Below are 13,671 nucleotides of genomic sequence, written 5' to 3' on the forward strand. Positions count from 1 at the left end.
ACTCTCTCTCCTTCTCTCCATCCATCACTCTATGTTTCTCTCTACACAGGTTCCTTCCTCTCATCTTTCCATATCTCCCACTCCGCTTCTCGGTTTTTCAGCCCTCTCGATCTCACTCTAAACTCTCCAACTCTCAAGCTCTCCCTTTCTCAAGTTCTCCTCTCTTGATCTCCCTCAAGCTCACCTCTAAAAAAAAAAAACAACCAACGTGAAAAAACAGAGTACTGTATACTCTGTTTTTTCGTTTTTTTGTTCTCTCTCTCTCTCTCTCTCTCTCTCTCTCACTCTCCCTTGGCCTCTCACTCTCCCTTGGCCCTTCTCTGTCCATCTCTCAAAACTCTCTCTCCCTCTCTGTCGATCTCTCTCTCTCTCGGTCTCTCTCTCTATCGATCTCTTTCTCGGTCTCTCTCTCTCTCTCTCTCTCTCTTACTCTCTTACTCTCTCTCGGCCTCAATCTCTACCACTCTCACACTCCCCATCCATATCACTCTCTATCTCTACAGTGAGGAAAAACAAAAGAAAAAAACAAAAACAAGAGAAATAACAAAAAAAAAAGAAAAAAGAAAGCGGAGTGGATTGTACGTTGGCGAGGTTTTACGGATTTTCTGGCTCTCGGATTCGGCGGGGATCTCCACCATAGGTAGGTACACTGTTCTCGAATTTTTCCGAAATTATTTGGTATTTTTTTAGATTTTTGCATGGTTTTTAGCATTTAAATGATTTTAATTGAATATTAAATGTGTACGCTTGAAATCATGATCTACATGGGTGTTTCAATTCCGTTTCGTCCCAAAATTTAATACAACGATCTATCTAAATAGAGTAAGATAATCATCGGATCGGATCGGACATTGGATCAATGGTTTTCGAAAATTTGAGTGAAGAGGGGTATTTTATTTAAAAAAATGGCTGAGTAATTACGGAATTCGAAAAAATAGCCATCTCAGGATGATCTATTTCTTGGAAATTTAAATTTTTCTTGTGTTCACCACATCAGAACAAGGTTGGAGGACGTTTTCCGGAATCGTAATTTTCTCGAAAATCGTGTTTTAAAAATAAAAAACTCTTCAAAAATATCTTTTCGACGAAGAAAACTAAAATATATACTAAACGAATTCCAAACTTAATGAAATTTCGTAGGAAAATAATATAATGCTGATACATTCTACCATGAATTTTTGAGAATTTTTGGAATTGGTTTGGTGTATTATTTTATGCTTTCTTTGAAAATTATCAGATTTTGGGAGAATTTTTACAGACATCAGATCACAGATAAAATTCCCAAAATTTTTACGGTAGTCTTATATTCCATATTTCTAGTTTCTGTAAAATTTTCAAGTGATTTAGATCTTTTTTCATATGGGATGTATTGTTAATTCATAATCTTGTCTGAACATTAAAAAATCCGAAACTGATAGTAAATGATTTTCAAAATTCATGAACATATCACAGCATGCTATTTTTACTTATATCTGGTTACTGTAGAAATTTCAATGAATTTAGATTCCTATTTCTAGTAGTTTCTGTGTTATTTTTGCAATCTGATCAATTAATCGTTAATTCGAAATTAAATATGAGCTTAATGTAAAAATCTGCAAAACTCTTCCAGTAAGCTACATTTCATCATATCTTGCTGCTGTAGAAGTTTCAACTCATTTCGAATTCGTTTGCTACAGTTTCACTTGTAAAATCACTCATACATTTAAAATTGATAAAATTCATTGAAAATCCGAAATTAATTGAAAATCATCTGAAAATCTCTAAAGAACCTTAAATCTCTGTCACATATTAACTCCTTAATCCATTGAAACAGAAATCTTAGGATCTTTAGATTTTCCTGAAAAAATGGCCAGTGCATCCATAATCGTATCCAAATTGCAACCGATCTTTGACAATTTGAATATTTAAACTATAGCATGTTGTTGGGTCCGAGGTTACTGTCCACGAAAATCCTGAGATATGCCAGGCAATAAGATGCTATAACCTAAGTATTAAATTGCGCAAGGAAAGAGCGCACGATTCCCTTCCTTGGATGCTATTCTGGGTCAAAATTGGTGAACCCTAGAGCCATTGGTAATCCTTAAATGTCCAAAAACTGAAAATCCTTGAAATCTGAAATTAACTAACTTCAAGAGCTTAAATCGATTTGTCTCGAGTCTTTCGGAACCATTGGATTATGGTTTCCGATATAAGAACCATTAGAGCCCAATTCAGGAACACTAGTGTCGTGTCGTGTCCTAAGTTTTAGGGAGTCTTAAGTTTTAGGGAGTCCTAAAGTTAGGAGTCCAGCCTCATCACGGGCGTTTGCTATGGATAGCAACCGTGCCATAGATCTAGTTAAACTAGTCACCTCACTTTTTTCCTAGGACAAGCCTAGTTACCTGGGATGTAGGTTAACCTGCATTAGTCTAAGGGACAACTTGCACTTAGATAGGATCATATAGCATCTTAGATGAAGTCCTAGGATAATAAAACTTCAACTTGAATAAAATAACTTATCTCAAAACTGTTGAAACAGTCAGTCCAGTTTAGATCAGTGTCTTAGATGAGTTAGGCATAAGTAGCTTAGCTTAGGTGCACCGAACTACGTCGACTCTGATCCCAGTGAGGCTTGGGTACGTAGGCAGCTTGGATGTCTGATGGCATACCAACCGCGAGTCGGCACCACAACAAATTGTGGTGTTTTGTATATTAATTTTCTTGTAAATGCTTAATCAAATCACTTAGGATTTTTCATGAAATTATCGGGCAGGAATGGTGCATGTGGTGGATAAATCTCCATACCTTCCATTCTTGTAACCAGGTAGCGAGTCTAGATTTCTGGTTAATCATGGGTCCTAGATCCCACATCTAAGTGGCGACTCTGTCAGTCTCTTTTGTGTGGAATTCGGATTGCCTTAGTGATCCCAAGTTCACATAAAAGATGAATTAAAATCAATAATAAAAATGCACACGCCAATCGCGTGGGTACGAGAGACCAAGAGAGAGCGTGGCGGCACGCGCCCCACCCCTCCCGCGGGATCGGGTCCCACAGTAGGGTAGAATCGGTTTTGGGGGAGAAGGCTAGGTGGTGGCTGTGGGTAGGGTAGAATCAGTTTTGGGGGAGAAGGCTAGGTTGTGGCTCTGGGTTCTTCTCCCTCTCTCTCTCTCTCTCTCTCTTTTCTTCTGGAATCAGCCCCTCCTTCTCATGCAAGAACTCCCTTTGTTTTATACTTAGGGTTGTATCCCTAACTCTAATCCTAACCATCTATGTGGCATCTTCCTTTCCTTGATTGATCTCAACCCTTGGTCTACTTCCTCCACAAACATTCCATTTTAGAAACCCTAAAACCCTTGAGTGTTCTAACTAATCTAGACCCTACACCTCATCTCCTTGATCCAATGGCTATGCTTGTGGGTTGTAAAGGAAGCAACACTCCTTTTATTAAAATACCCCTAGGACAAGGTGATTTTACGTCCTCCTACCCTTAGGCTCTACTTGCCTTTTCTTCCTATCAATGGGCACCTTTGTTATGCTAGTTCACCCCCCTCTTCTGCAATAAAGGGAGACAGCATCAACATTACCACGCTTTGATAGTTGCACTAACCTGTTCGTCCTTTCTTTCATTTCTTGTCCAATTCTTGTAAAATTTGTAGGGACACTCTCGGAGAGGTTAGCCACCCTGGGAAAATTTATATCAATTAGCGAACACCGCGAGCCAATAAAATTTTGGGGTTCCTTCGCATATGGGTTTGATTCATTGCGGATTTCGGAATTTGAAACTTGGCTTCCGGGAGATTCTGAGGTTGACTTTAAGACTCGAGTTTCGGGATATTTGGGAATCGGATTTTTATTCAATCTCGGGAATTTACTCGACCTCTGGGGACAAATTCGAATTTGGGGGAAATTGGGGGTAGGTCAAAATGGGGTGTCTACAGGCATGCTTGAGTTTTTTTATAGAATTGGGTTCACCTCTTCCCTTTAATTGGTTGGAATAAAAACATAACTCCCTAAATAGTTCTGTTTACTCTTGAATTATGATTAAATTCCAAATTGGACCCATAAAATCTGAAATGTGCTTCTCTTGATGGTTGTACAAAACCATCTTCTATGCTAATTGTATTATCACCTTGGCATCCTAATCCAAGCACTGGGTCCCACAAAGAAATCGTGAGAGCTAAAAATAATTTTTTTCTTTGCACAATGTTGATCCATCCCAACCGTTTATTTAAGAAGCCACATGTAAATTGGTTGTCCCAAAGTTAAAACGAGAATAGGAATAGGAATAGGAATAGGAAGTCCACAGGAAGTCCACAAGTGGTTTGCTTTCCAAAACTTAAAGCCAGCCATCTTGTAAAAAAAAATATAGCAACTAGCAACTACACTTGCTAACGAATGGGCTATTGCCTCATAAAAATTCAATCACATCCCACATACCCTCATCAAACTGTCTATTTAATTGCCTACCAAATATCCATCGAAATAGGAATGAATTGGGTAGCTAAAAAGTAGGAAAGGTGGGAGAAAATAGGGTCGGTTAGAATAGAGAGAGATTGCTATTTCGATGGTGAGATGGGAGAGGTAAAATAGAAGAGAGAGAGTCGGCTAGGTGAGAGAGGGGGTGATCCAAACCATCCATTTGATTGGGTCGGTTGGGAAGATGGGAGAGAGATGAATCAGGAGATAGATAGAGTGAATTGGTTTAGGAGAGAAAATAAGGGAGAGAGAGAAATTGATTTAGGAGAGGAGTGCTAAGTTGTAGGAATTTTCCTTGTTTTTCTCTTGCTTTGCGCCATGAAATGACCAATTTGTCAAATGCCTAGTCTACCCTTCCTTTGTATTTCACACAAAACAACTATATTATCCTTCTCCAATGCTTTGATCTCCAATGAACAATCCAAGTCATTCAATTTAAGGTCGCCTCGTTTCGTCTTGTCTTCACAGTTAGTTTTTTTTTTTTTTTTCTAAAACTTCAACGGACCATAACCTCTTCGTCTTAGCTCCGATTAGCATGTGGTCGGATCCGTTGGACTGGTATCGACGAGAGAAATCCCCTTCTCTTTCATCTCATCTCCTCTTCTAGCCTTCTTTTCCATCATTTTCAAAGTCAATGCAAAGGGGTGTTAATATCAATTTAGGCCCACTAGGAAATCATGCAAATAATGGCCTACTAAGGTCTTTGGAACTTGAGATTTTAATGGAAATGCATTCTTTCTCCATTCTTTTCATCTTTTTTGCTCTTTTTCAACACAATTCCATAAGATACCCTGAAACACAAAAAACAAGCAAATACCTTAGTAGTACCGCTTAAAATGATAAAAATATGTATGTTTCCTACCACTACCATTCACACATAAATGTATTCATCAGGGGATGACGCAACAAACAGGAAGAAAGACCTCAACAACAAGCCATCCAACTGCTTCAACAGGCCTCCCAGCAACATGAATACCTCTAACCGGTCTTTTAGTAGCACAAAAGGAAGAATCCAGGGTCCAAGGGGCGATAGGAGAACCTATCCCAGAGAATTGTCCAGACAATACAATGAGGCACCAAGTTCTGTGTCACAGGGGCCGTGCTTCATATGCACCGGTCCATTGTACTTGGTTTTGTCCAAGAAAGGGGACTGTTAATGCTTTGCTAGCTTCTACTTCTTCACCCCACGCTCAGAGCGAAAAGGAAGAAGATGAGGAGGAACCAAAGATGACAGCTCTAAGTCTATGCACTGTATCAAGGGACAAGGTGCCAAGAAAATTCTTTCTAAAGGAGTCTCATCCAAGGGCTTGATGTACATTGAAGCATGCATCAATGGAAAGATGACTCGGGCTATGATCGATACAGGTGCTACACACAACTTTGTCTCGGAACAAGAGGCAAAACGTTTGGTGTTGAAGCTCGAAAAAGATGACTGGAAAATGAAGGCAATAAACTCAGAGGCCCGCCCCGTCACTGGAAAAGTAAGGAGTGTACCAATCAAGATTGGGGCATGGTCTGGAACAACCAATCTCATGGCAGCACCCTTAGATGATTTTCATGTCATCTTGGGGATAGAGTTCTTGAACCAGGCCAAAGCAATTCCAATGCCCTACTTAAACTCCTTATGTATGTTTGGAGAAAAAGCACCTTGTATGATTCTTGCCACTAGACAAGAGAGGAAAGACGTCGAACACTTAACAGCCCTTCAGCTGAAGAAGGGTTTAAAGAAAGAGGAACCCACGTTCGTGGAAACCTTAAAGATGGGAGAGGCACTGGTGGGGGAGATCCTCATTCCCCCGAGCATCAAAGACGTTATAGAAGAATTTAAAGATGTCATGCCTGAGAAGCTACCCAAGAAGCTGCCGCCAAGGAGGGCAGTGGACCATAAAATCGAGCTAGAGCCTCGCAGCATACCCCCAGCCAGTGCCCCCTACAGAATGGCCCCTCCAGAGCTAGCAGAGCTTAGGAAGCAACTCAATGAGCTACTGGAAGCAGGATTTTTTAGGCCTTCAAAGGCCCCATTTGGTGCCCCAATTCTATTCTAAAAGAAGCATGATCGGAGTCTACGATTATGTATTGACACAGGGCCCTTAACAAGCTGACTGTGAAGAATATGTATCCTATCCCCCTAATTGTTGACTTGTTTGACCAACTGGGAGGAGCCAGATACTTCTCCAAGCTGGATTTGCGATCCGGCTATTACCAGGTGCGAATTGCAGAAGGAGATGAGGCCAAGACAACTTGTGTAACAAGATATGGTGCCTTAAAGTTCTTGGTGATGCTATTTGGCCTTACTAATGCCCCTGCAACCTTTTGTACTTTGATGAATGGGTTGTTTCATGAGTTTCTAAACAAGTTTGTAGTGGTGTACCTCGATGACATTGTAGTATATAGCAACACTCTCGAAGAACACGACGATCATTTAAAGAAGGTCATTGGGGTACTCAGAAATAACCAACTCTATGTGAAGCTAGAGCAGTGCTCATTTGCTTAGGAACGTATTATATTCTTGGGTCACGAAGTGGGTGGAGGTGAAATTTCCATGGACAATGAGAAGGTCCGTGCCATCCAAAAGTGGCAAATTCCAACCAAGGTGGGAGAACTCCGGTCATTCCCCGGGCTTGTTAACTACTATCGGCGGTTCATATCAGGATATTCAAATCAAGCGGCTCCTTTGACGGACTTGTTGAAGAAAGATCGCCCGTGGTTATGGTCCGAAAAATGTAATACTGCCTTCCAGAATCTCAAGGATGTTATTATGGCGGAGCCAGTGCTACAGCTGCCGAACCATTCGCTGTCATTTGAAGTTCAGACTGATGCCTCAGACTATGCTATTGGCGGTGTACTCATGCAAGAAAGGCACCCGATTGCTTATGAGAGCCGCAAACTCAATGACACTGAACGAAAGTACACCGTGCAAGAAAAGGAGATGACCGCAATAGTACACTGCTTGCGAGTTTGGAGACATTACCTTCTTGGCTCTAAGTTTGTTGTCAAGACCGATAATGTGGCCACAAGCTATTTTCAAACCTAGAGGAAGTTGTCCCCAAAACAAGCTCGATGGCAAGATTTTCTCGCAGAATTTGACATGGTTCTAGAATACAAGCCGGGCCGATCGAACCAAGTAGCTGACGCACTCAGTCGAAAGGCTGAGTTGGCCACCTTGAAATTGGATGAACATGCCTCCATATGTCAAATAAAGATCAACCTACAAGACCGTATTCGTGTGTAGACACCCCATTTTGACCGTGCCCTGCACCTCCTTGTTTTGTGCATAACCTTTTCAAATCAGTGTGTGTGTGGACCCCAAAATACGCCTTAGGCTAGCTTAAGGTCCCACCAGGATCCCTGCAAAATTTCGTCGGAATCCGAGCTAATTTGCCCAGCGAGCAAACCTCAGAAAGTGTCGTGAGGCAAATTCAGAAGGGTGGCGATTTAGCCAGAAAAGGGGCTGTGCTGGAATCTGAAAAACCAGTTCAAATTAGCCGTTGAGGGTTGTCCAGGCAGAAGCAGGGGTATGCGGATTAGTGTACAGCTTAATTGAGGGGTGCATTATCCAGAAGTTGGGCAATTCTGTAATTAAGAAAGATTCTTTTCTTTCTTTTCAAGTAATGTTTAGGGCTTAATCTAGCTTAAGGGGGGGGGTTAAGGACTAGAATTAGCCAGGGAAGGAATCCTAGGTAATTAGGCTTCCTTTGATCCTAGCCCTTAAACAAAAGTGGATTTGAAGGGCTAGGATCAAAAGGATGGAGATATTTTCCATAAAATTTTCCCCCTCCGCCATTGCCCGAGCCCCCCCCTCTGTAGGTTAGGAAATGTACAAAATGCATTGATTGGAGGCTGTCCAAAGGAGAGGAAGGGGGGGGCAGAATATATCATTTTTTTACGGACCATTTCTTTCCTGGGCCCCCCCTGTTGAGAAAGGAGTAGTCATAAATATGTATAGAGGAGGGTTGTCCTGGGGGAAAAAGGGTCGAATTTATTATCACCCTATATAATCACCTAATGAATTAGGGTTGAAGGAGGTTTTTTTTTCTTTTTTCGTTCGAAGCAAAAAAACCAGAGAGAAAAAGAGAGAGAGAGAGAGAGGAAGAAGAAGAAGGAGGCAACCACCCTCATCCCCACTTCCCCTAATATCCAAACCCGCCTCCTCCACCTCTGGCCACCACCATCAAACTCAGCCACCACCTTGCCTTCTTCCCCAAAGCCCATTCCGTCCAAACCCACCATCGGCCACCACCTTCTTCTCCGGTCGGATTCTCGCCGGAATCCGACCATCCACCATTAAACCCAGCACCCAAAACCACCTCACTCTCAAACCCATCCCGGTCGTCTCCCCCAACCGTCCAAGCCGGAAGCCAACCGAAATCCGGCAAAACCCATATCCGAACCATCTTCCATTGGCAGCCGAGTTCCACCCCATCTATTTCCTCAAAAACCCGTTATCCATTCTCTCCACCACCGTTTCAAACCCTTCCTCTGTTTTATCCTAAACCCTATTTCCCATCCTCCACCTCTTCAGCCGCCACCTCCATCTCAACAAAATCATCTCTGCAACTTTCCGTCACCGGAGCTTCGGCCACCGACCCTATCCCCTGTTTTTGCCACATCCAAACTCACATCCAAACCCACTTCCCTTTGTTCTCTCCACCGCCTGCTTCCCATCCTCGGCCGCCTCATTCCGTTACAGCCACCAAGAGAAAAAAAAAAGACAGAGGGAGAGGGAGAGGAGGCCGCATAACAGAAACAGAGAGCTAGGAGAGAAAAGTGGAGAGGCAGAGATTGAATCCCATCTCCGACCACCTTGTTGCCACCGGCCGCCATTAAATCCGGCAAGTCTTACCCGAACCCTCTTCCCAAACCCTTATTCCTCTTTTCTCCACCAACCGCCACCTTCTCCTCCTTTACAGCCACTACCTCTGCAGAAACCTTTCTTCCCCATCTTCTCGCCGCCGACCAACACCACCTCCTCATTCTCATCCACAGAGGTTCCTTCTTCTTCTTCTTATTCTTCTTCTTCTCCATCAACCACCGGAATTCCAGCCACCTCCACCTCCGGCGAACCCCACCGGAATCCGAAAACACACCTTCAAACCCATCTCGTCGTTCGCACTTCTCAAAACCCCAAAAAAACCATTTCATTTTTGCAGCAGCCACCTCTCTTTCCACCACCAAAAACCCCTTTTAGATTCTCCATCTTAAACCCATACCAACCACGAGCCACCATCTCCGACCGCCATTTCTAAGCTCCGGCAAATCAGAGCTCCGGTCGAATCTCACCACCTCTGCCCCCTATTTCTTCAAACCCTTGCTATTCAAAATCCCCCATAGAAACCCACGGCCATCACACCCATTCCATACCCACCTTCACCCTCGAAACCCTCTTCTTAAACCCCTATTCACAGCAACATCTCCGATTCTCATCTTCCCCTACCATCGAACCCCCTTTATTTCCGCCCAACACCATCCTCCTCTTCTCAGCCACCAACCTCTCCACCTCCTTTTCCTCTATTGCTTCCAAACCAGCCTCACCCTTTTCTTTGCTACAGCCATTCCCCCTTCTTCAAACCCATTTCCCTCATCTCCTCCACCATTAACCCTTCTCCATTTTGTTTAAAAAAAAAATTTACAGTAGAGAGAGAGAGAGAGAGAGAATCTCCAAATCCGAAACCCCAATTGCCCCTTCTCTTTTCCGATCAACTGCCGGTGAGATTCCGACCTAATTTTTGCCATTTTCGTCGTCAGATTTGATCATTTCTCTTTCGTTTCTATATCTGGAAGAGAGTCAGGAATCGAAGCCCATAGCTTGAAGGAGAAGAGGTAAGTGCATATATTCAATGTTCTCTTCAAGCTATGTTGGGATTTTTTTTTATGAATGCTAGACATTTAGATGATAATGTATTTCAGAGTTCAATTAGTTTGGAATTTACCTGATCAGCAAATATTAGTTCTGATTTTGTCATAGATAATGATTTTAGCATGGTTATTTTAGTCAATTCTGTCTAGAACCGGCATATAAGCTTGTGTACTTACGTTTGATTGATAGGAAAGTTTAGGAGAGTTGAGGTGAGCTGATTTATGAATTATTCCTGTGTTCTTTCGCTGACCCTTGTATACTGCATTTATTTCCTCAATGTTATGGTGGGGTTCAGTGGCTTGGCTTGTGAAAATCTTGGGATTGTTACGCACCCTAAATTGATGTTTTCTTTTATAGTCTTGATTATTGGAGATTCGGGTTAGGATGCCATACTGTCGCTACTATCATGAGTCCCCATATTCTCCAATGCCCATGTCATAGATGTTTGTCATTTGCGCCGATTGTCGAGAAATTCCTCTCTGGTTGGGCGATGAAGGCGCTAGCCCAAGCCCATCTTTAGGGGACTCGCTCAATCCAAGTAGCACTCCCCTCTTTTGTTTAGTAGGCCTACCTAACCTTTTGAATTTCTTTTAACCATTTTTTTTAAAAGAGCCCTTTCTCGGGGCAATGATGAGGTTACTTGGAGCCCGTCTTTGTGTTTTGTGGCTCACCGTTTTTGCACTTGAATTATGCACCAAAATTTATAAAAATCAGAAATATCATTGCATGCATTTGTATAATTTGTTGAAAATTTAACATTCTTCTTTTATGTTAAGTTTTGAGTTAGGTTCTGAAGATGAATGGACTTGTTCAGGTGAGACTATCTTGAAAGCTTATCATTTTTTTTATTATTTCATTAGGCTACCCAGCGGCTGGTCTGGGCTAATTATTTTTTATTTAAATAAATTGTTTAATTGAAGAAGGAAATCAGATGACTACTCTATTCGATGTTATCGACATGAGTACTGTTTGATTTCAAGGCGGTTTGTAGGAATATTATCATGTGTATTATGATATCAGATGATTACTTTAGCATCATCTGATTTCATCCCCATATTGGGGTAGTGTTTGTGGTTGGGCATAGAAGTGTTTGATATTGTTTTCTTTTACTTTATTAGGCTATCCAGCGGCTGGTCTGGACTAATTGATGTTGTTTATCATTTTATGATTGCTATAGATTGTGTATTTCTTCTATTGAAAATTCTTCTTTGCTTAGCACTTGATTTATTTTTATAGGAATAAAATGGAATTTGCGATTATCTGGTAGCCTTTTCTTCTCTTTTTGATAGACTAACACAGTCTTATAGATTTCTGTTAAATTTCTTTAGATACTGGAATCCCCTCTCATTGCGAGGGCGATGAAGGCGCTAGCCCAAGCCCATCCTTAGGGGACTTGCTCAGTCCAAGTAGCATACCCCTCCTTTGTATATAGGAGACTTGTCCAGTCTCATTCTCTTGCTTAACCTCCTCTTTGTGTGTCGTTTGGTTTTGGGAGAACACCCTACTCGGCTTGGCAGCATACCCCTACCCTTATGGGTATTGGGTTGCACATTTGTTGCACCCTTCGGCTAGGTAGCTGTCCGGCCCGGCTGGGTGTTTCACCTTTGCCAAATATGCACAAGGTCTCTTATTCCTTTTAGACCCGCCCGGTCTCATTCTCTTGCTAAACCTCCTCTTTGTGCGCCGTTTGGTTTTGGGAGAACATCCTACTCGGCTTGGCTTCATACCCCTACCCTTATGGGTATTGGGTCGCACATTTGTTGCACCCTAGGGCTAGGTAGCTGTCCGGCCCGGTTGGGTGTTTTACCTTTGCCAAATATGCACAGGGTCTCTTATTCCTTTTTACGTCATTTGTGTCTCGGAGACAAGCCTTGTCTCCTGTAGAGAGTTTCCCCTTTAGGAGGCTTACCTAGCCTCATGTTAGAATAACCCTTCCTCCTGGCGAGTCTTTGACTCATTTTTTTTACCCCTTTCTTGGTGGTGTTTTTAGTGAGTCTCTGACTCATTTGTGCTTTTTTTTTTAGTGTGTTAGTTAGTAGTTCGTCTTTAAATTTGTTGTCATTCATCCTTGTTTGAGACTAACTCAGTCATATAGAGCCTTCCCTGCTTGGGATCTTAGATTGTTTTCTCTGTTCTTGGGACACTTCTTTACGTGTTGTGGTTTGTCTCTTTGAGACGCTAGTTGCTTATCCGGGGTTTCCCCTTTTGCTTTAGGGCTTTGCCCTAGTTTGTGGTATTACTTGCGTGTTCCCTTTAAGATTGAAAACATTTAAAGGTCCTGAGCATTGGAAAAGCTTTAAAATCCAAAAACATTAGAAATTTAAAACTCAAAAACATTTGAAAACTTTAAAAATATCAAAAACATTTAAAAATATAAAAAACCTTAAAAAAATATAAAGTGTTGAGTGTTTCTTTTAGAAGCGTAGTTCGAGAGTTCGTTTCGAACTACGTTGGCTTGATCCTCTTCCACGAGGTACGTAGTGCAGCTTGGGATCTTTATCCCAAGTCCAGCCAAACTTTGTAAATAAAAAATGCTTTAACCCTTCAACTTTAAAACCTTGTTTTTTAACAAAAATCTTCCTCTAGAGTTAGGAGTTTGTCCTAGATAGAGAGTTTTAGAGTTAGGAGTTCGTCTTTGATTTGTTGTGTGCTTGTTTGTGTTTGTTTTAGAGTTAGGGGTTTGTCCTAGCTAGGAGTGCCTCCGTCCGGTTAGTTGGCGATTCACATCGCCGACTGATGACTAGGTCTTGGATACGTTAGCAGTCCTATTGTTTTCCTTAGGGCATACAGCCTAGTTACACGTAGGTTGTAGGAACCACTTGCATTAGCTTAAGGCTAACTTGCATTTAGTTAGGGCATATAGGGTGTCCTAAAATCTACAATTCACTGGAATATAAATAATCGTTCAAGAAGCTTTAATAACTAGTCCGGTCTTTTAGATCGAGTCTAAGATAAAGGTCTAGGTGTCTTAGGCATCCTAGCTTAGAATAGACGCGAAGAACTACGTTGCCTTGATTCTCGTGGAGGCGGGGATACGTAGGCTTCTTTGGATGAATATCAGACCATCCGAGGACTCGGGCTAAATCGTTTTAGAGTCTTAGGATTTGTGGTGTTGTTATATTGTATATTTTGTTGTGTTTTCTTACTTTCTTGTACTGATCTTATACCTTTAGTTATAGCTTGTATGTGTTTGTACATCAGAACTTAGACACCAGTTAGGTATGTCACTCAGAACCTAGTTATCATTAGGTGCCATTTATTTTGATTCTTTTGTGTGTGCTCATTTTCATCTCCGAGACATGCATGATTAGATAGACGTTTTCTCGGAGATGCGTGTTCCCATTTCATATGATTTTCT

The 13,671-nt window shown here is 41.8% G+C and overlaps 1 protein-coding gene across 1 annotated transcript; it reads left to right on the forward strand.

Moving 5' to 3' along the window:
- The first annotated feature begins 5,700 nt into the window (after positions 1–5,700).
- LOC143889876 (uncharacterized) lies at positions 5,701–6,501 on the forward strand. Its single transcript, XM_077394268.1, has one exon. It carries the CDS (start codon positions 5,701–5,703, stop codon positions 6,499–6,501), a length of 801 nt encoding a protein of 266 aa, XP_077250383.1.
- Positions 6,502–13,671: the final 7,170 nt, after the last annotated feature.

The sequence above is a fragment of the Tasmannia lanceolata genome, unplaced genomic scaffold (genome assembly GCF_043159265.1).
Source record: "Tasmannia lanceolata isolate RefF3 unplaced genomic scaffold, GAP_Taslan_0.1 ptg000002l, whole genome shotgun sequence".
NCBI classification, from domain to species: domain Eukaryota; kingdom Viridiplantae; phylum Streptophyta; class Magnoliopsida; order Canellales; family Winteraceae; genus Tasmannia; species Tasmannia lanceolata.

Excerpts from the sequence above, each read along its gene's own strand:
- LOC143889876 (XM_077394268.1), top strand. The coding sequence starts at position 5,701 with ATGCACTGTATCAAGGGACAAGGTGCCAAGAAAATTCTTTCTAAAGGA.